At 39.1% G+C, this 22,148-nt stretch overlaps 1 protein-coding gene across 1 annotated transcript in view; it reads right to left on the bottom strand.

Annotated features, from left to right (window-relative positions):
• Positions 1 to 17,972: 17,972 nt before the first annotated feature.
• The window catches only part of LOC121941589 (beta-1,3-N-acetylglucosaminyltransferase manic fringe-like), a 48,284-nt gene continuing 44,108 nt past the window's right edge, over positions 17,973 to 22,148 (bottom strand). Inside the window, exons 10-12 of the mRNA XM_042484415.1 lie at positions 21,670 to 21,835; positions 21,450 to 21,535; positions 17,973 to 18,325 (exon numbers count right to left, since the gene is read on the bottom strand). Coding sequence (XP_042340349.1) covers positions 18,274 to 18,325; positions 21,450 to 21,535; positions 21,670 to 21,835 — 304 coding nt within the window. The 3' untranslated portion in view covers positions 17,973 to 18,273. The remainder of the gene's footprint in view (positions 18,326 to 21,449; positions 21,536 to 21,669; positions 21,836 to 22,148) is intronic.

Raw genomic sequence — 22,148 nt, 5'->3', positions numbered from 1 at the left:
GTTAAACACAGTTAAATGGCTTTTGAATGGCTTGTGAATGGCAGCCTAACACCAAAAAAATGATGGCGATCCAGGTTTCAAAGGGTTAATAAACCTTGAGATATTGTATACAGTGTAATGGCAGGAAGGCCAGATTCAAAAAGTTGCTCTGAAGTGTTTATACTAAAAGAAATATTTTATCAGTTCATGTTGTTTTTAAATGGAACAATATGTGTGCAATATAAATATGAATTTCTTCAGCATTAAATATTTTTTCTATTTCCAATTTCCTTTTGTTTGTATATTTTGAGTCACAGGCCCTCATTAAATAATCAAAACTATTCAGACGAGTTGCAGATTGTCTTTATGACATACAGTATATTTCACTTTTTTGACCTCATAAACTCTAAAGTAATATCTTAGCTGACCCTGACCATGTCATAACCTGGACTCTAATCACATGCCTGCTTTCATCTGTTCATTTACACATTGATGTTATTCATGGTAGGAGGCATTTTAGCTTGATCTCAGCATGCAGCCTGCAGTCTCACAGTTTCAACCCTGCAAAGAGCAGAGCACAGTTCATTATGGCCCATGAATCAGAATAGCTGAGTGGCTTATGGAATAAAAGAAAAAAACCTTTTACCATAGTGGTGCCAACAGAAATGTATCACATGCAGACTCAAATGCACTCCAGCAGGAGCTAAGCGGAAAGTAGCTCAGCGGAAATGAATGTGAGCATCATAAAAATGTCCTCAACGCGGTAACAAATTACGCAGCAAACTTAAAATGTGCTACAGCAGCAAAGCTCAATGGCAAAGTGGTGTAGTGTGACAATTAGTAGCCTGAGTCTAATCAATGTGAATTAGCTGGATTTGATGAAGATCACATTTGCTATTCTAACTCTTGCATCAGCCCCTGTTTGTAGTATCTTCCCAGCACTTTATTTATAAATCATTCATCATTCTTTGGAATTACGTCAGCTCACAGTGGTATTGACATTTGACCCTCTCAGTTGCTTGTAATGTTAGAGATAAATGATCATTACTAATACTCAAATCTCAGATAATATATGAAATCATTTGGTTAGGCAGCATACATTCAACTAATATAATACACTTTTAAAATGAAGATAATTCAGGAAATACAATTTAATTGACTATGTTTTGCTTTTTTATAATATTGACCAGTACATCTCTTCTCCATTGCATCCAAATGGCTCTCATATTCCAGGTGGTGGAGAAGAAACAGCCAACACAAAGTCAGCAGCTAGAGGATTAACACATTAAAGAAATTGTTTTCATATTCGTTTTATTTTAAATTATTTATTTTTCAGCACCTCTGAACTGTATTTTCTTTGTTTTACCAACAACCGAACCCAGAAATAAAATAAAAACAAAATGTCACCACAAAACAATTTTTTGCAGGTCACCTTCTTGTTCTTACGAGTATCATCTGAGCCAGGTGATAGAAACCTCTCAGAAAGAAACCATGTTGATGGATGAAATAGGGTCTCAGCATCACCCATGAACAAAAAAAGAGGTGAGAAAAAGGCAGTCTTTTTCTGATTTCTTTAATGTGCTGAGCGAAAGAAACACCAATATTTTTGGCTGTCAAATTTTGAGAAATCACAGGTTTCAGAGTTACTGTCATTCGCTCAAGCTAGTGCCTGTGTCAAGTATAGCCTATGACCAGCATCACAGTTTTATCAGACACATACAGTAAATAATCTGCCTGAAAAAAACAAATAATTAGCAGGAAATTAGTTAAAAGATACAAAAGAAATATTTAAAAATAAAAATAAAAAGAAAACAGAGAAGTAAAAAACAATAATAAACAAGAAGTTAACCCCAAAATAAGTGTATACTTAGTATACATTTTTTTCTGTAACAAAATTTAAAATATCTAATTATAATAGTTATAAATATAGTTTTCTGGAAAATTTCCCCCAGGTTATTCTTATTTATTTATTTATTTTTAAATAATTGTCTTTGTAATAACACCCCCCAAAATGCCCTGAGATACAGTGACAGAAGCACCAGGATGAAATCCAAATCCATACTAAGCACAGTGTAAGCACAGAAGCAGGACAATATCATTTCCTCATTAAAAAGCAGTATGCAGTTATCAAATGATGTGTTGTATTATGTATTAAGATTCTCCTCGCTGGTTTTCACTCCTCTTCTCAGTGGCAAACTGTCTCAATATACAGAAAACGCAGCTTGCAGACTGCATGGCCAGTGGTATCAGGGCGTCTAGCTGTGGGGGGCCTTTCATCTCTGTTTGTAACGTTACTGTTATGCTCAGAAAATCTGATTTTCAGCATCATACAAGATACACTGAGAAAGAGGCTCTGGATTCACTTATTTGGTTTCTTTTGCATGAATTAAATTGATGATTAGTCCATAATTATCCCCTGACCCATCTTTTTATTAGACTGATGGCCTGTAAGTGACTCAAACAATATACAAATTAGATTCTTCAAGAAAATTCATTATTTTGTGCTGAATAAACACACACTGCGAAGGCCAGTTTTTACCTTGCAGAGTAGAGGAATCTAAAACTAATTTCGTATTTATTTTTTGTTTTCCTCTCTTTTACCTCTTTATCGCAAATGTTTTCTTATATCAACATCTTGTATATATTGATTAGTCGCAGTAATTCGAAAAGTTTGAAGACTTACAGGACCATGTGTTAATTCTTTAGCTATAGTCATGCACAGTTTTAGATTTTGCTGTGTTTTATCCACTGATAAAAGCAGCCACAAATGATTGAGCAACAGGGCGATTAGAGTTGATAAACTGATGTCCATTTCTAAAGCTTATTTCAAAGACTTTTTGTAAAAAGCTCTCTTTAAATTGTGATTTTCCATCTTTTACTTCAAGTAGAGATTGAGGCCAAATATCAAAAACGATACTGAGTGAAGTGGAGGACAAAAAAATTCAGAGATCAAGGAATAAATTTAAGGCTGCATCGTGAGTTTTGTAGAAAAGTAAGATAGAATTTCAGAGGGGCCAAGAAGTCCTCTACAAAAACTGCTGACTAATCAGAAGGTAAAAAAGGTTTTTCATTAATGTTCACATGATAATCTGTTCACTGACTCATCAATTAAAAGTATGGAATTATTTTTGTCAAACCTACATTGGCTTGGACTAATTGAGCGTAGACTTTTTGATTCAGTCACTACTTAAACTACACATTATGAATAGAAGCTCAAGCAAGTTGCAAGTCTTTTAATACATTTTTATACCATACAAAAACAAATTAAAGGGTGCTTAAGTTGAATGAATGCAGAGTTTGATACTGCCGTATCGAAAATAAAAACCCTCATTGGCTCTTACTCAGCTCAGGTTAAGGTCTGGTTAGGTCTTGGTTGCAAAAAACAAAAAAACAAAAAAAACGTCATGACATTGTTATGGTTACAATAATCACCATTGAATTCAGGCAGGAAACGGCTAAAGTTATGTTTAAAAGAAACAAACACTGACTGTTGTTACCAAACAGGCAACAAACAAACAAACAACTGAAACTTTTATACTGAAGAAGGAAAGATGTGCTAAACACTGCTCCAAGCACTTATATAAGTCTATTGTGGGCTGCTCTCACTTTCTTCTATTGATTTCTACTCAGTAGAAAATATAAGGTTTCCCTTAGTTCTTCACGTTCTTCTAAAAGTGCAAAAAAATGCAGCCCAGTTGCTCAAAGAAACTGTCTGATTACATTTCTGAAAACCATGGATAGGTTGAATTTTTACATTTCATACATCTTGTATCAACATTTCAAAATGACATACAGCCAACTTTGTCATTAGAAGCAGGAGGTAAGACAGCTGCCGAGCTGCAGACCACTGTTTGAGACCCGGTGGCCATGGCCATCAATAACTTTTATAACCACAATTATGGGTGTTTGTAGCAACCCATCACTGTTTTTCCAGCAGCTTTTGTGCCACTGATTGCAGATCTCTTTTAGTCATCTGTCATGGTGTGTCCAGTGGCTTTTGTGCCACCAGACATTGGATTTTTTAACCAAAACATGATATTGTCCGAACCATAACCAAGTGGAGTTTGCACCTACACCTACTGCATAATACCATATGAATGTAATGTATCCATGGTTTTCAGTGACATACAATATTTTGGAAAAATGCAAAGAGTTAGTTGTGAAATCAAGTTTCTGTGCTTTGTAATAAATCTGTGAAAACATGAAACCAGTGGAAGAGACCCATAAGAGTGTAAACAGTCTGGTCGAGTTTCTGTTCAAAAAGAAAATTAAGGCTGTGAAGTAAATTTAATCACTTGTGATGGTATTGATAAACAACCATATACATCTGTCAGATATAGTATATTATTGTGAACTATGGGGCAATAAACTTATTGCCTCTCACAGGCGGCAGCAAATTGTTTCTTCTAACATTATTTTTTGGCAGGTGACCTCTGGAATAAGATTTCTTCTTCCATGGAAACAGAGCGACTCCTTAATAGAGTGTCTCCCAACAGGGCGGACAGCAGGCAGGGTGGCTACGGACCTGCCTGACCCTAAACTCCATTAGTCATCCCAGGCCGATCCTCAGAACCTTTTCCCACAGGCGCACAACCGGCCTGGCCAGATGCATCGTCGCCCCAGCAACAGGAACGTGAGCAAACTGCAGAGCGTTAAGAGCCGAGTAGCCGGGATGTCCGAGGATGACGTTGGCATCTGCGGGGCTGGAATGGAGCATTTGCCCCGCGGGAAAACGAAAAAATGTCAAGAGCGATTAAGGGAGCAGAGGATGCAAAGCGATCTGCAGAGATGGTGAGGATTCTGTGAGAGGAGAGGAAAGCTGTGTGTGTGAATGTGTAAGGGGAGAAGAGGGGTTTCTCTGTGTGTGTGTGTGTGTGTGTGTGTGTGTGTCTTCATGCCTCCCTGATTCGCTGCTCCACCACCTGCCAGCCTGTTTGCAAGTATGTGTGTGCTCATGCATGTTCATATCACTGCCGGTTGTACTGTATGAAGTCATGTCTCTGTGGTTCCTTTTATTTAGCGGAGTAGTGCTTCAGAAAGAAGCTCACAACCACCATCTCCCTCTCCACAGCAGAGACTTGTGGATATAGATCGACATGCATTTACATGTGCGTTTTTATTGTGCTACTGTTAACACATACACACTAATATGTCAGATAAACAGATCTGAATAAACCGACCCATTTTAAAACAAAGTTTAGCCTTTTGGACCATTTCTTATCTCTTATGAAAATGTTTCATGTTAATGTTCTTTCTGCACAATTACTATGCTCAGATATTGTTTATTCTTGACCATGTAAAAAAATATTTTGACATGTCAGTATGAAGCCACAGCCAGGTTAAATTAGCTTAGCATAAGGCAGGCACTGCTGCCCCATACATTTTTCATAGGGGTTTTAAGAAAGGCCACTTAAAATCTTACACTAAAAAAAGCCACAACTGAATTTCCAATTTCCAATTTCCTTAGTCGTCACATATTCTCACTCTGCAGTACACTTCCATATCCACATATTACACTGTAGGTATCCTTAAGCCTCCCACTGGTGTATAATAACAGCGTGACTGCTTTTCTATCCAGCCATGTTATTATTAAACGCCGTCCAGTGGCACATACGGATGCAAAAGGTGCCATTTGGCGTTGCAATCTTATGCTGAAATTACTGTCAAAGTGGTGGTATTTCACAAGATCATAATGACAACGAGCTGCAGGCCGTCACCACGCCTGGCCAACACCCGCAGACCTGCTCAAAAGCTGCACATTTTCCTGTTTTTGTACCGATTAAACACACCCAAATGAGAGTTGCTGTAGTAAGCATGGATGCAAACCAAAAGTAGTGCCAAGCACCCTGTACTGGCCCATAAATTTTAAGAGTTTGCTCATAGTAGAGTGCTAGATTTTGAGATTTGGATATTAGGACTGTTTCTTTTTATCTTATTAAAGATGGAGTTTTTATGTGATTAAGGTATCTTTCAACTTATTCTGATGACATATGCTTTTATTTGAATAAATAGGAGAAAATCCTTTTGAAAATCAAAAACTGCTGCAGTCTGTGTGTTAACTGATCTTTTTCACTAGCTCAGAGACAAATGCATTTTAGGTACTTCCATACATACAGCTATTCTCTAGGAAATGTGGCACAAACAAGCGCTCAAAAAGAGCAGTATGCAAGTGAAAACACACTTCATCAAACTGTGTGCTTCAGCTGCAAGATAAATCCAGCAGGGCTGGCTCCCTACACCCTCAAGTGTCCTTTATAATTGGAGCGGTCTCAGATCAGATCTCAGCATCTGCGATGGGAAGCCTCACCGCTTCCCTACTCTCTGTCAGAGCATCTTGCATCAGGAAAAGAAGCGATTCTGAATTTACAATCCAGTGCTCTCTGTCATCTTTCCAAGCATCTGATGTTGTGTTGATGCCCGATATTTGCATGGCAACATCTACAGATAGTCAATATGTGTGCAAGACACAATATTTATAAAAGTATTATAAAAAAATGCCAGTCTGCCGACCTTTTGTGTCAGTGTATCTGACTTAAATAGGTCGTCACAACATAAAAATCATGAACAATATTTTTCTTTCCCTGCTTATTGACTGTGTAAATTTGGAAAACCTAACCATAATACATGACCCTCTCTGTCTACCACAAACAGATTTTAACTCAGCACACTCAAATAATAATTACTAAGATTGTGTTCACCAGCAGCTGTCACCAGCACACTGCCGGTTCCTTTCTGTTGTTGTTTCCAAATCCTCTGAGCGTTGTGTGTTTTTAGCTCAGAGTGCCAACAAACATGAGTGTGCTGAGCCAAATGATGTCTTCCAAAAGTTAAGTAGTAAACAAGTGGCACCCTCTCTGGCTGCACAAATAAAGCCAATGTGGAAGTCTCAGAACTGCAGTTCTTTTAATTGCCACTTGAGGCTGGCTCCAAGAGCACTTCAATCCCCTTAGACCCCCATGTTAAAACTTTACAGCTGAAATAAATGTGTTCACAGCCTGGTATAAAAATAGGTTTGGTCTAGTTTTCCCGTTCATGACAACCGTACAGGAGGTGAATTTTTATTTATATTACCTGTTTACATTTTATTAAGGCTTAAAGTTACAATTTGAGTGAAAGGCTCTCTGCAGGGCATCACCACAGTCTATACGTCATACCCACCCCTCACTCCTTCACGGCTCCAAAGCTTGTGCACAAATGCGGTCACTTCTAGTTCCAAAAAAACAAGATGGTGATGACCGAAATGCTGACCCAAAGTCTTAAAATGAGTGGCTATGTACATTATTTTAACAGTCTATGGTAGCAAAGTGCAGAAGCAAGAAATTTTAAACAACAGTAGACACCAGCCCATTTTCATTCCCATCTCGTCGTAAACTGCTTCTTGGTCAGTGTACTAACACCGCCTGGTGGCGCATCGTTCTACTATGAAAGGTGGCTTTTGGCATCTGTATCTAATGCCAAAACCAGTGACAAAGTGACAGTGTTTGACTACCTCAGAGTGAGAACAGGCTGGATACGTGGCTGGAGGGCATCATTTTGAAAAACTGCCAGTAACTATGTAATATAAGGAGCTGGAAAGTCCCTATAGCTGTGTTGGCGGGGAGGTGGATGGGTCCATCAGACCCCGAACATTCATCTGGGAGCTAAGTGGTTGCTTTCTTAATGAGTGTTGAGCCAAACCATGATGCGTTTTTCTAAAGTAAGCACATGCTTTTGTTACACAAGGAAATAGATGTAAAAATGCAAGAGCTTTTACCGACATTGAATACTTGAAAAACAAGCAGGAACTGTACATTTACTGTGAAAACAGAAGAGTATTCTGAAAAGACACAATGCATAAATCGATACTTCCAGAACATAAACAACAGATGCTGGAAAATAACCTGCAGATGTGAACAGTATTGATCACGCAGTGATATTTGACAAGTTAGGATGAGAATGTGTCATAGATACAGAATATAAAGTATTTATGATGAAAAAACATGGACATACTGTCATCAAAGCTAGGATGGAAAATTAATAATAATATCTGTTTTCATTGCTTTATTTACCATTAGGGGCTGATGACAACCTAACAACAGTTGAAAGTTTAGCTGCATCTATGTTTGCAGTTATAAAAAGAAAAGAGAGAAAAAATACATGCAGGTTATTCTAAAAAAACAAGTGAAGTTCAAGTGGTCAAATTAAAATAGGCTCTTTAAATATGAATCAAGATATCGTTATGTCTCCAATCTTATGTTGAGTATTGCTTTCATTTCACTGTAACTTTAGCTCTCCTGGTCGAGCACCACTTTTGTAGAAGCTGCCGGAGCAAATCACCAGCCGAGAGGCTAATCCTTGAAAATCCAGCAGAATCTGAGTGTTTTGTATTAGACTCTCCTGCTCCTGGATTAATTTGGGCTAAAATGGAATCTGAAATTGGCTCGGTTGTTGAATACTCCGCCTGCCTCTCAATGCTAAATGTGGGGAGAGGACACATACTGTACAGTACGAACACAAAATCACAGCTTGACCCGTCTTCTCCAGTTGGTTTTTATGGAAAGGAGAGGCCAGATTGACATGACATGTAAACAGTAATTGTAGGGAGGAAGCAGAGACCTACTGTGAAACTGAATGTACTTGGAACAAATTTAGACAAACAAGACCGACCTGAGAGGGCTTGGATGGTAGAATTTATCCTATCTTGTCTATGAAATTCTCTATATTCTCTTTAATCAAATCTTATTTTCTCTTTTTCCACCTTTCGTTCCTTTCCTGCCTCCCTGCTAACCCCTTTATTCTTTCTTTTCCACCCTTATGATTTCTCTCCTTGTGTTATTTTTCCATTTTTCTGCATGACTCTGTTTCTGTCACTCTTCACCTTGTTGCCTCCCCTCCCCTCCCTCATTTCCACCAGAGCCACCGAAGAAATCTCTAGAAATCCACTCCCTCCATTTCCCACCCGTCACTGGTGATCAGTCTGTGAATCTATCCAACCCACAGATCACACGGAAACTCACCGTGACCGCTTAATAATGCAGACGAGCATGTAATGCAGACGAGCATGTAATGCAGACGAGGCCGTGCTGCTACCCATCTACATTCCCCGTGCCTCTGAATGGAGCGTTTCCATTCATTAGCGGGTGTTTGTTGGCAGGCTGCTGCCTCTTGGTGGCTGCCGGCGGTACGCTGGGTGCCGCTCACAGCTGGAGTTTCGTGCTTTGTGGTGTTTTCATAATGGGAGGATGAATTCTCCCAGCGCCCCTCGCCATCTGTCTATGGGACTTTGCTCCATTTCCCAACTGAACCATCCTTCCCTGCTTCCACCTTCACCCCCAATCTTTTTCTTCTCTCTTTTCCACTCTCTCACAGGTGTTGCTTTGCTTTTTATCAATAATTATGGCATCGTGAAAGGCCTCAGAAAGCCAAAGAAAAGCGCCAAGGTTAAGTACTTCTACTTCATATCTTTGTTCATTAGCTGCCAACACCACTTTCATTGTCCTAGGGCAAAAAAAGATGCATTTCTTGGAAATTTTTATTGGATCCTTTCAAATAGGGCAGGCCTTGTTGACCCATTATGACATATTTGATCTAGAAATGTGAACTTCAAAGGATCCCGGCCACGAATTGGGACAGTTTCTTTTGATCTCTCTCGTCCTACATCACTCCATATTCCCTTTTTTGTTTTTGTCAAAGCAGCATCTTCATGTGTTGATCACTCAAAGAGAACCATGTATTTCCATGTGGTCCTTGTTGCATTGTACATGCCTGAAATGCTTTTATCTGAGCGGTGGACTGAAAGCTGCTCTGTCTGCTTTTTTTTAATACAGTGGCTCTAGAAGATTGCCATTTTTTCCTCCATTTCACACTTATCTATAATTCAAAATGTTTGTGGAATTGTACTACTGGTTATCAGAGGCACAGTTTACTGATATGGCCCATCATTTTTCAACCTCAGATTTGTTGATGTAGGCAGATATTTTAACATAAGTGGACTTGTTTGCTTCTGCCACAGGTGAGCCATTCTCACTTGTGGCCAAAGCAAACGAGGCAAATCACAGTCATTTTCATATGAAGGAACAGTGAGAAGGGGGATGGATATCTGTAATATGTTGCTGACATATTATGGATCAGACAGACCAAACCAAAAAAGTAGTTTTGATTAAGTTTTTGCAGTGCTTTTAGCATAAGATCCAGATGCAAAAACCCACTTTTCGTGTCTACACGATGTTACTATACACCACCAAATGGCACCTGCATGACAGCATGATACGCAGATGGAAGGCATCAGTTGAGAGCACAGCTGCAGAGAACTTGACACATTTGAATGATGTGCTGCTGGACGGCGTCAGGTTCAAAACACTTGCAGTATTGATGTAATTTAAGGAGCACGGAGGTCCCTATAGGGTGGACAGGATGGGTGGTGGATGGATCAAACAAATCCTAGACTTTCATGCAGAAGTCCGGTGTTCGCTTCCCATCTGACTGTGATGGGATAAGTTTTTTTCTGTTTTTCTGTTATGTTTTTTCTACACCTTACCATGTTCCACCACCCTTGTTGTGTAATCCATAGCACGCGTATTTGTTGAGGCCCTGGCATTGGTTGCCCTGTGATTTTGTTGTCTTAACATAACCACGTGCAGCATAATCCCACCATGTGCTTGTGTTGACATCATGGTGGCAGCATCCTGGGAGGGTAAGAGCAGACACAGAAGGATACCTAGAGCATAATATGTAGACGTGGAAATTTATTGCAAAGTGAAAATATGTGAACACTTGGGATGAGAATATGTTGAGACTTTTTATGGCACGTCATATCATTCCTTCTCTTCTCTTATAGAAATTATCACGGTCACTAAAGGGCAGCACCTTACACTAAACATAAATGTAGGTCATAATAAGCTGCTTGTACAGTGGACCTATGTGGTCATTTTTTCAGTGAAAGTGGGCTGATGAGTGAAGTAAGTATAGAGTAATTGGTCGACCACAGCCAACGCATCATCGGCAGCCTCGAGTTTTGAACACAAAACAAAAACAAACAAAACAAAGCACAAATTTTAGCTCATAATGTAAAGAAAATGGAAAAAAGAAAACACATACCAATGTAAGCTGTAACTTTTTTTTCACTAAAATCCATAACTGAGAAGCAGTACACAAGTTTTTCACATCTATTCCCACATGTGCACATCTGCCCTCTGACACACAAACACACCTGTCAGCCGTCACACCTGCTACACCTCACGTCTTTCTATTAACTTCAGTGCATGAAGGAGAAATAATAAGCAGAGATATGGAAGGATGAGGCAGCAACATGGTGAGCGATAAAACAACTGAGGCTGAAAACAAAAGACAGAAACATGAAACAAAACTTGAGAGGAGAAGCGATGAGATAAGACAGAGGGAGAGAGATGGAGAGAAAAGAGACTGACGTTGAGAAATCACAAGAGATTTTAATAGCAGGAGGCTGAGGATGGAAGACAAAAAAAAGAAATGAGGGAGACGTGCAGGCAGTCAAAAGACAGATGCGGCATACAAACAGATCGTATATTTGCAATATTGCTAGTATTTGACATTCCCGTCAATAAAGCTTCTTTGAATAAGACAGAAAGCAGAGCTGAGAGACTGAATAAAGCAGGAGGGCAGATGAAGAGAATCTGTCTCTGAAAGTCTTTAATGTTTGATGCTTTTGGAGGGTTTGTTGTTGCTTTCAAGTTAAATAAATAAATAAACTGAATCTAGATTTGCTCTACTATCACAGATATTACTTCAGTAGATGTTGAATCAGGTGAAGTTCAGGTGAATCAAAATGATAAATGATTTTTTTCTTAACATATTTCACACATATTTTATCATTTAAACACAAATGACCACGGCCTTGTTTCCCGTTACTGACCAGAAATCCCTGAACACTGTACTTTACACTGTACTGTCGTACACTGTAAAGCCCGCTGAGGCACACCATGTTTTGTGATAATGGGCTCTATAAATAAAATTGTCTTGACTTGACTTGAACAAACATATCCAACATATTAAAACAACTTGACACTTTTTTGATCGTTTTAGGTAACCATCTGCTGTTTTTACGCTCTTGGATGCCGTTACTGTGATGTAAACAAATGCACATGGTGGTATGACTCAGTACGGTCCTCATGCTTACACAACATGAGCACGTAGCAACCAGCGTGGACTGTCATGATTGTTAGGATTAGGCAACACGGTCACAGGTGATTAGGTTTAAGTAAAAGAGGCACACGGTGAGGTGAAGAAAAAAAACATCTTCATGGGACGCAAACTCCAGACTACTACATGAAAGACATTTGTTTATCCACCTCCCCAACTACCCACGCTAAGTACACTCACACACCTTATATCACATTGTTACTGGCAGCGTTAATTCCAGATGCTGTGCTTCTGCATTTCACGAGACTCTTTCTATCCGGCCGCATTCTCAAGTGTCGCCAGCCATGCATGCTGCATGTGGATGCGCCTGGTGCCGTCCAGCCATCCACCGGCATATAATAATAATGCCACCAGTTCAGTCTGAGCACGCTCTCATCTTCAGTGATGAGCAGACTATTTACGGCACTATTTGACGAGTTCAGAAGGAGAACGGGCTGTCAGACCTGCCTACGGTTAACACACAATTGTTTTAAGGTAGAAATGCAAAAGGCCTTCTCAGGGGCCAGTTTGTACATTCTGGGCTACTGTGGAAACAGTGCAACAAGACAGGCTCCACTGAAGAGGAACCTCTCCCTGTGACGATATGAATGGCTCATTCTAACGTAACAGAAACACCACGTATTGTCAGGTGATTATACAGTAATGTGTTAAACTACACTTCTGTTGATAAATACCACTAACCTGTCAATGGGAAATTTCTGCATTCTTTACATTTCTTTCTTGGTTCTGGACATAAACTTTTCACTCCTTTGCCCTCCTCAGAGCCTCCTCCATCATTTCATTCTTCGCGAGCGCTCTTTCTGCCCGGCTGTCCTTTACAAGGCCCTGCCGATTTAATGTGACGGACAGAGGAGATGAGAGAGCGCGTTCCTCTGACAGCTGTAACACTCTGCCTCCAATTGACCTGGTCCTCTGCTACCACAGTTAGTCCCGTTTATGGACAGCTGAGGTCATAACTCTACCGTACGAGGGACTCAGACAAAAAACACAGGGGAGGAGGATGCAGGAGTATAATTTTCACACACTTGGATAAAACACCCTTCCTGCCGGTACAAATGAATATGCAAGATGTGTATGCACAGTATGTCACAGGCTCTTCAAGTCATTAAAGGTGCAATGTGGAAGATTGCAGCTTTTGCTAGATTAATATCCATAAATCATTGCCAGGTTCATTATAAGATGTTACCATAGGTGCTGTAAAAGGATACGAGCAGAACATTTTTAGTCTCTATAAGACTTTACGCCCCTCAACCTTTTTTGCCATCATGTTTGAAGGTTTTTACTTTGAAAGAATCATCCACCTTTGTTTTACTTTCACTTATATCCTGATTACTAACAAACAAACAAATAAAACAACAAACAGAACTGAGAGCACAACATTTTTGGTTACACAGATGTGATTACAGCCAGTCAGGTCAAGACGCCTGTGTCCAGCCAAACCGATTTTCCATCACTCTTCCTCCTTATTTAGCACCAGAATTATGAATTTGGCGTATCACATAACAAATAAATGAAATACATAATACAGAAAACAATCACAGAAACAAACAAATAAAGCAATGTCTTATCTCGAGAGCATAATTGAATGAAGTCAAGATCACAAGAAACTGGTTTGTGTCCCCAAAATAATGAGCTAATTAACTTCCCAAGATAAGAGACCTAAAAAAATATTTAGTCACCGTGCTAGATCTTGGTTTCCAGAGCTCACATATCCGACTTTAAAACACTGATAAAGACTGATTATTCCACGTCAGACAGCCAACAATAGCTCATTTTAAGACTGTTGTAATAGCTCCATTGGAAAATGCATTTGGTGTAAGTTTCAGGTTTTGTTTTTGTCTTTTGTTGGGGTTTTTTCTTGTGTTTTTGTTTACTTTTGCTCTCTGTACTGTTTTTTATTGTTTTGTATGCAACTTGTCTTGTCTTATCCAGGTCTTCCTTGCTAAAGAAAATTCAATCTGAGACTTGTTTAATGTTAAACAAAAACAAATTAACAAAAAATTCGTTAACTTGCAAAGTCAAATTGAAAGCAAAGATCCACTGTTCAGTGAAAGAGTATTAAACGTGGGGAACTCAACACACTGGTGCACATATGGGTTCCCTGCTCATTACTGGGAGATGTAATTCTGTTAACACTCAACTAATCACATTATAACACATACACAAATTTAATTGCCATTCAAGTGTATGAACTAAATTGATCATAATCAGATCAGTCAGAAACAGGGCCTGCCTTAAAGTTGCAGTGTGCAAAAAGAGGTGAAAAGCTTCCAGATTAGTTTTTGAAGGGCTCTGAAGTCATTAAAAACACCCAAAATAACTTTCAAACATGTTTCCTCCTTTCATGAGGCTGCTCTGATTATTACAGAAACAATTTCACACATGTGAGTTACATATTGTGACCAGTACACCTGGAGGCTTTGATATGGCAACCTGCCAGAAATACATGCTCTGATAAGTCCACAGCACACTATCTGCCACCCACCGCCAAATGGCAAATAAGACAAAGTTAGCGGCTAGCAGTTAAAAAAAGAAAGTGCTTTTGCTACTGTTGCCCCTCTCTCAAACCTGTACAATAAAAGAAGCCCACTGACGGCAAAAACCTGTATTTTGGTTACAGCTGGGAACCAGCTTTTCAGCTTCCAAACTAGTGTATTTTTGGTCAAAATGCTAAAAATGGTTCAAACTAGATGCTGTAATTACGACTGAACCAGTGCAATGCAGTGCAGGTACCGTGGTGTAATGACTTAATTTCTTGTGTGTAGCATCATATATCAGAAGACAGAGGAGTTAGATTTCTGTTGTTGAAAGAATGGATGCTCGAGCTATTACTGTTTTTATTGTAGGGCAATACAGGATTATGAGAACCTGCGGCCATTACAAGGAAATATTGGCCCGAAATTCTACTTTTGCCACGCACGTAATGTAAGATAACATACGGTCAGAACATGATGACAGAGAGGACAGAATTCTTATGTTTCTGCTGCAAAAAGATTTAATGCTCTAGCTATTATGGCTTTAATTTTAGATCTATTTAAACAGGATCATGCAAACAAGGAGGAGGTCTGTTTTCAAAAGGTTAATGACACAATGTCAATACTTTTGTAATTATTATGGTTTATTGACCTACATAACCTTTTAGCTTAGGTTGTACAGACTTTAGGGAAATGAAGCATTTGAAGATACTCAAAAAAATGACGTAACAATAAGCAAAAATACCAATGTAGGCACTAGCAGACCATTTCTGCTGCAGAATTTCAACGGTTGATAAAGTGAAAATTATGGCAGCTTGGCCATGTCGGTTGGTCGTTTGGTCCACAACTTTGGTGTTTACTAAATTGAAATGACAGATTGTTATGTCTTTGCATGTCTTTTACATGCATCAATGGTTGTGTAAAGCACTTCAGATTGAAATGTTCCACACAGCCTGTAAAACACTCGTGAAACAAATCTCCATTGGCCCCACGTCTCCCAAACACTGTTCAACATCTGTCTTTCCACAATGAAGAGTATGAATATAAAGAAAAGTTTGTTCTATTACCATTGCAGTGAATTGATGTCACATCCGCAGTGAAGCGTCGGTTCGCATTCAAGCCGCCGTGTTATTTACTTTACACGATGGGTCTCAATATTCTCATGGAGATGTGTCAGGGCCACACAGTCATTCCCGCACATTCTCAACCACTTTCCATCCACTTCACACAAGGTCAGCCCCAGAATCTTTCAGCAGCATATTTGTATTCATCACATCTCTATTCACAGCAAACAAACTACCTGCGGGCCGCCAGCAGCGCGGTGTCATCTCCCTGCACGCGGCCTCTGCCTCCTGTTCGCACACTATCATTTGATTCTGAGCATTTCATTGTGAGATTTGTATTCTCGTCCTGGACTCGATCTGTCCCGCGCGATGAGATTTTGCCTGCAAATGTGAGTTGTTTTTTTCTCGCCATGGTGACAAGCAGGTTCCCTAAAGTCAATTCAGACCCTGTTGGCACAGAACATAGTGACCCTGCCAAGATTTGGCATGGCGGGGAGCAGGTTTCAGGCGTGTCAGGTGGGACTTTTCACGCTTTGTTCTTGTTGTTTTTTTGTTTTTTTTCGTTTTTTTTTGTTTGAGGTGAAACATGAATGCAGCCAAGGCAAACGGGATGAGTGGAGGTTCATTTTACGTTCTTCCACGGCCTTGGACGAGCCGGCACAGCGATTGTGGACAAGACTGAGTAAACACAGAGACAGATGGAGGGGAGGAGGAGAGAAGGGAGGAAGTGAGAAAAAGGAGGGAGGGAGGATGGCAGGTTTGGATAAGGAGGGAGATGTGGGTCAGTGTGGTTCATTGTGTGCAGACTTCATGGGCACAAGGACATGTTCCCCTTCACATACACTTACACACACACACACACACACACACACACACACACACACATACACACAATAAATCAATAAAAAACTAAAATAAATCCACCAACTTCAACCTCAGCACCAACTGAAGGTAATAAAGGCTCTGTATGTAAAGACTTTATGTCATTTAAATCATCATCGGCTTAAAATTTTAGCAGTTTATGATAAGCAGCAACCTTCAGCAAGCTCTCACTCCAAAGTCATCAAATACTGCGGCTTTTGCAATACTTTTGGCGTAAGATCGAGACACCAAAAGCCACTTTTTACAAACACATGATACACCGCTCGACAGTTTCAGCTGAGGATGCAGCCGGACAGACTCGTCTGCAGTGTTATTATACAATGGTGGACAGCTGAATGCCAACTGCAACAGCAGCATGACACACGGACAGCGGGGTCTCAGTTGTGAACACGGCCAGATGGAACTTGTCAAGTCTGAATGACACGCCACTGGATGGTGTCAGGTTGAAACGCTGCTGGGATCTACGTAATATAAGGAGCATGAAGGTCCCTAAAGGGTGGACAGGAGGTGCGGTGAATACATCAAACAAACCCTGGACTTTAATGTGGGAGTCCAGTGTTCACTTCCCAGCTGGATGTGATAGTTTTTCTGTGATTTCTGGCTCCAGAAAGTAAGATGGCGATGACTGGAATGCCAAATCAGGGCTTCAGAAGAACAGTCCACAAACCAATGGGTGATGTCGAGGTAGCTACATTCATTACTGAAAAAGTATATGGTTAATGATCATAAAGAAAAGGCAAAACAAAAAAAAATACAAATCTAAATTTAATCAAGACACTGGTTTAAATTTTTTTTTTTAAATGTACAATTTCATGTTTACTTTTTGTCCATAAAACAACTTCATGAAGTTCCAGTCAGTGCTGCCCTGTTTTAAGTGCTTCGGTCACACAGATAAAATCCTCCAAACAAAAATGTTCAGTAGTACAGACGCAAAAAGTCATCTTTTTTTTTCATGTATCTGTGTTTGTAACACAAAGGAGAAGAAGAAAGGAATATCTTTACTCAGCTCAAAGTCAAGATTTTGTTAAAATCTTTTTTTCTGAGTCCACAAGTGTCCACCCAGCTAGCAAGTTTTGGTTCTAAAAATGTTATGATAATGGTACGATGCAATGTTTTGGTAGCGTTTTCAGCGGCAAGTTTTCTTTTAGTTCCCAGAATGTTCTTTTTGGGTTAACATCACATTACATTACATTTTCAATTTTTAAAATAACATTTTCTGAATGTCGCTTTGAAAATGTTCTTTTGTTTTCATGTAACATGTGAAATGTTTTATGAAAGAACATTCTAGGATCTGTCACCTCTCAACATCACCAAAACATCCTCCGAATGTTGCGTCTTAGTCAGCATTTGACCATATAGGGACATTATTTGAAATTATAAACATCCTTAAAAAGTACTTCGAAGATTAAAATGTTTTCTTTAAAACATTATTGCAACTTGTAGGTAACGTTAGCCAATGATGTGGGAAGGTTCCCTGCTAGCTGGGTTTATTATAAGCAAGTGCCGAGGACCCAGACTGTTATTGTTGAGTCCTCTGTTGTCCGAAGCACCTTTTTTTTGATTTTCCAGTTCTGGTGTCTGCGTCTCGTATTATTCCATCAAATTAAATCCATCAGTTTCCTCTGACCTCAGAAAATATCCAGGAAAAGTTCTTCATCCAGCAGGATTACCAGTCTTGTCTCATTTGTGTTTTTAAGTTGTAGTTTTCCACGAGGAGTTCAAGGACACCAGCTGGTGAAAGGATACAGGATGCAGTGGACAGTCTTAAACCTGCAGAGAACAGAAATGATGAATAATAACTCAGAGGCATGTTTGATTTGAAAACTTTCTCAGTGTTTGTAATGTTTGGAATACTTAAAAAGCCACTTTACATCTGGAAAATTTGCTTACAACCCTGAAAACACACTAAATTTTGTGTTTTTTTTCGTGCAGGAACAAAAAATATTCAGATGGAATTAAATTTCAGTGGATTTCTGCTTGCAGAAATATGTGTTTGCCTGATGACATCTTTTGCTCCAATTGTTATCATACTTCCTGTCTTTAGTTGGATGCATCGACAGGCCACCACAAAATACTGTACGTCTCCGTCCAAGCAGCGCTTAAATATTGTTCCAAATTAGGCGGCACAGAGTTTGAAAGAAAATCAAATATGTAACAGATATATAAAGACATGACCACCATAACATTTTCACAGACCTCCATGCTGCTCTCTAGTGTTTACTTACCTGTTTTCCAGCCTGTACATGACGTCACCAGTAAAAAAAAATAAATAAATAAATGTTGCATGCTAGTTAAGGAAAGGAGTCAATACCATATTCTTAACAGGTTGACTTGTGTTTAAAAATCTCACATACATGCACTAATTTTGGGGGAAAATGGGTATAAGGGAGAAGAAACAGTACTGTGCAAAAGTTGCAATCTTTTGAGGGTTTTTTTTGTTTTGATTTGTTTGTTTGTTTTTAATTTTCTGACATTTTTGCCTTTTATTTGTACATGAAAATGTAAAGGTGGAGAGAATTGAGGGAATGAGTTGCAGCAAAGGTACCCAAATAGCATTAAGCAAGGACATAATAACAAAGGCAGTGTCTTAACCCTTTGAAACCTGGTTTCCCAACAGTTTCTTTTGTTACATTTGTGCACCTTTCACTAGCATTTAAGCCTGTAAAACCTGAGCAAATTGGTTTGAAACATGGCAACTGGCAACTTGGTAAGAAATATCCCTCAAACTGTATGAATAGCTGATGAGAAAATTAACTGAAAAATGAGTATAAAAAGACAGAAGAGAGAGAACAAGAGAGAGAGAAAGAGAAAATATTAGAAAATAATTATTTAATTATAATTATATATTTAAAGCTAATTACAAAAAAATCTAAAAAGGCTTTTTCTTTATTTTTTGTTTGCTTTGCCTTTTACCATTTTTCTTTTAGTTTCAGGTAACTTTTTACTAATTCCATGCTAATTTTGGGTAGGTCCTTGTGAAGTTGCTCATTGTCTTCTGTCTTAACTGTCTCTTGTCTTAACTCTGCTTGTACTCACTGACAGAGCAGCTTTCCGGGTCAGAGTCTGCAGTGACCCTCGAAACTCGAATACCAACACGACTGCATTTCAGTAACAGTAGACCTGTTTTATTTTCTGTTCAGCAGCCTGCACAGTGAGCTGTGGGGTCTGTCGGTTTGCTGTGTGTGTGAAAGGGGACATTAAGTTATCTGTGACTTTGTATCGTCCTCCATCAGCAGCCGGTGGAGACTGCGACAGCACTGATACAGATGATCTGCTATAAAAGGAGAGAGAAAGCTTAAGCAGCTAAAAATAGTCTGGCAGGGGCATCTAAAGAAGATGTCATACATTAATATCATAACGCTGGAATATTTATGCTTCCTTCTAATTTTTACCTCTGGCAAGGAGATGATGTTTTTGCTATTTGTTTGTCTGGAGTTACCAAATTTGTTAAAAAGCTTTTAGATTAAAATTGGTGGAAACTAAGTCATAGACAAAACAAATTATTAGTTTTTCTTGAATAAATTCTGCTTTTCTGGCCATGAGATGTTTCATCGAGTTTTACTATATCGACTTCTTGGAACTTAACTTGTGGATATTGTTTCAGTTTTGGTTGAGTTTTAAGAGATTTCTTGTCACTGTGAGATATGTATTTTTTTGGCACACCTGCCACTTTTATGTCTCCATATGTAATATTTCTTAACATTTTCTTTTATCATTATTGTGGCACATTCACACCAAATGTGGACAAGCGTTTTACACATGGTAATATTACTTACAAATTCAATGCAAAGACACAAATAGATGCAAATTCAGATCTGGCAACATGGATGATACATTATTCACCTGGTTTCCTTTGGATAAACAAATTTAATTTCCACAAATACACCTGCATAAACAAAAGATAATATATTTTTAAAAAAGGCTCTGTTTAAAAGCCTAGCCAGCGTTGTTTGCACAGGCAGATGAGCATCTAACTCGCTCTTTAAAGGTTGCAGTCATGTTGAGTGTAACTCTGTGCGGCACCAGCGGATGGAAACAAATGGAAAGAGCTCACTGTGGAGCGTTTGTGTTGTTCTTGCAGCTGAGGATGGGGAAAACTGGGAAAGACAAACACATCTGTTGTGTTACATCAAATTGCTTTTATCTCCGGCTGAAGAGAGAACATGAAGTGGAGCTCCAGGAGCGTCACGTCTTCAGGTCGGATCATCAGAGCACCAAACCCAAAGTGCTGGAGGTTTTTAGAGCAAAGCAGCTTGTGGTAAACAAGCATGAAAATGAACTATTAACTTAAATATTTATTGCTAACATGCACTTTATATTTAATTTCTTGATTAGAAGGTTTAAGATTTGGAATGTGGCTACATCTATTTTTAGTCCACATAAAAGGCTTTTTTCAATCTCTGCAACACTTTTGTCCAGAATAAGAAAACAACTCTTGCCTGTATAAAATATAAATATATAGTATAATGGTAATTTCCCCTTGATAACCAATTTAAAACCAGCAAATCACAGAGATGCTGATTCACATGGAAGAAATTAGCTTATTTGCACGGGATTAAAATCACAGACGTCCTCCACAATTATCATAAATTGATGATAATGTGTACACAGATATGTTGCTTTTATCTCCTGATTCATGAGTACATGAAGCTCTTTCTTCCTACTTCTTTCTGAACACGTGATCTTTAAGTTTAAGTGTCTTGAGTATTTGTTTACTGAGATTGATGTATAGGTTTGTATAGCCCTTCTTTCTTTATCTTTTTGTTTTTGTTCATTGCACTTGGCTGCAAGGCATGTTTGCTTTTATTTGTGTGTTTTTCTTTTATTTTTTGTTTTATGTTTTCTTCTTTTTTATATGTTCAAAATAAAGGTTCATTCATTCATACAGACAAACCTGGAGGGGTCTTCCTCCTTAGAGAAGCTTCCTTTCACCTCAATGCTGTTCATCTTGTTCTCAAACATCCCGTAGCTCAGAGTCACCTGCAGTAAGGAGAGAAAACACACACACACACACACACACACACACACACACACACACACACAACTGTCAGAAGAAGTGTATTTGCATGAATATCCGTGTGTGTGTGTGTGTGTGGTTGTGTGTGTATCACTACCTGGTGTGGGATGCTTCTGTGGCTGATGAGCAGCAGGTTTTCCAGGTGGGAGTGAAATAAAGGACAGTGAACCATGGAGATGCCGAGCCTCTTCTCTACGATGAAACCCACCGTACAGTCGTCAGGGAGACGGATCGTTGCTGACGTCTGCTCGAACCTTGAGCCGCTGAAAGACACACATACAAAAACCCACACAAAAAATTATTACTGCAGGTTTACATTCAACAGAATATAGATGACTGAAGACAAAAATTGTATTTTCACAGATTGTGCCTTTAAATTCTAATTTTTCTGCTTATGAGGAGAGAAATTCTCCAAAATAAAAACTATAAAACTGCCTAACTTTAAATGTAATAGGATAGTGCTGCAGCTTTTGCATGTTTGGGCCCATTAACTATCCGTTGCATGTATTTTACTGCTGACCTTTTCCAAAGAACAACCGTAAATTCTCAGATTGATTCCCTACCTTCTCGCCCTGG

Source organism: Plectropomus leopardus, chromosome 4 (genome assembly GCF_008729295.1).
Source record: "Plectropomus leopardus isolate mb chromosome 4, YSFRI_Pleo_2.0, whole genome shotgun sequence".
NCBI classification, from domain to species: domain Eukaryota; kingdom Metazoa; phylum Chordata; class Actinopteri; order Perciformes; family Serranidae; genus Plectropomus; species Plectropomus leopardus.
This window is presented reverse-complemented; position numbering and strand designations above follow the sequence as displayed.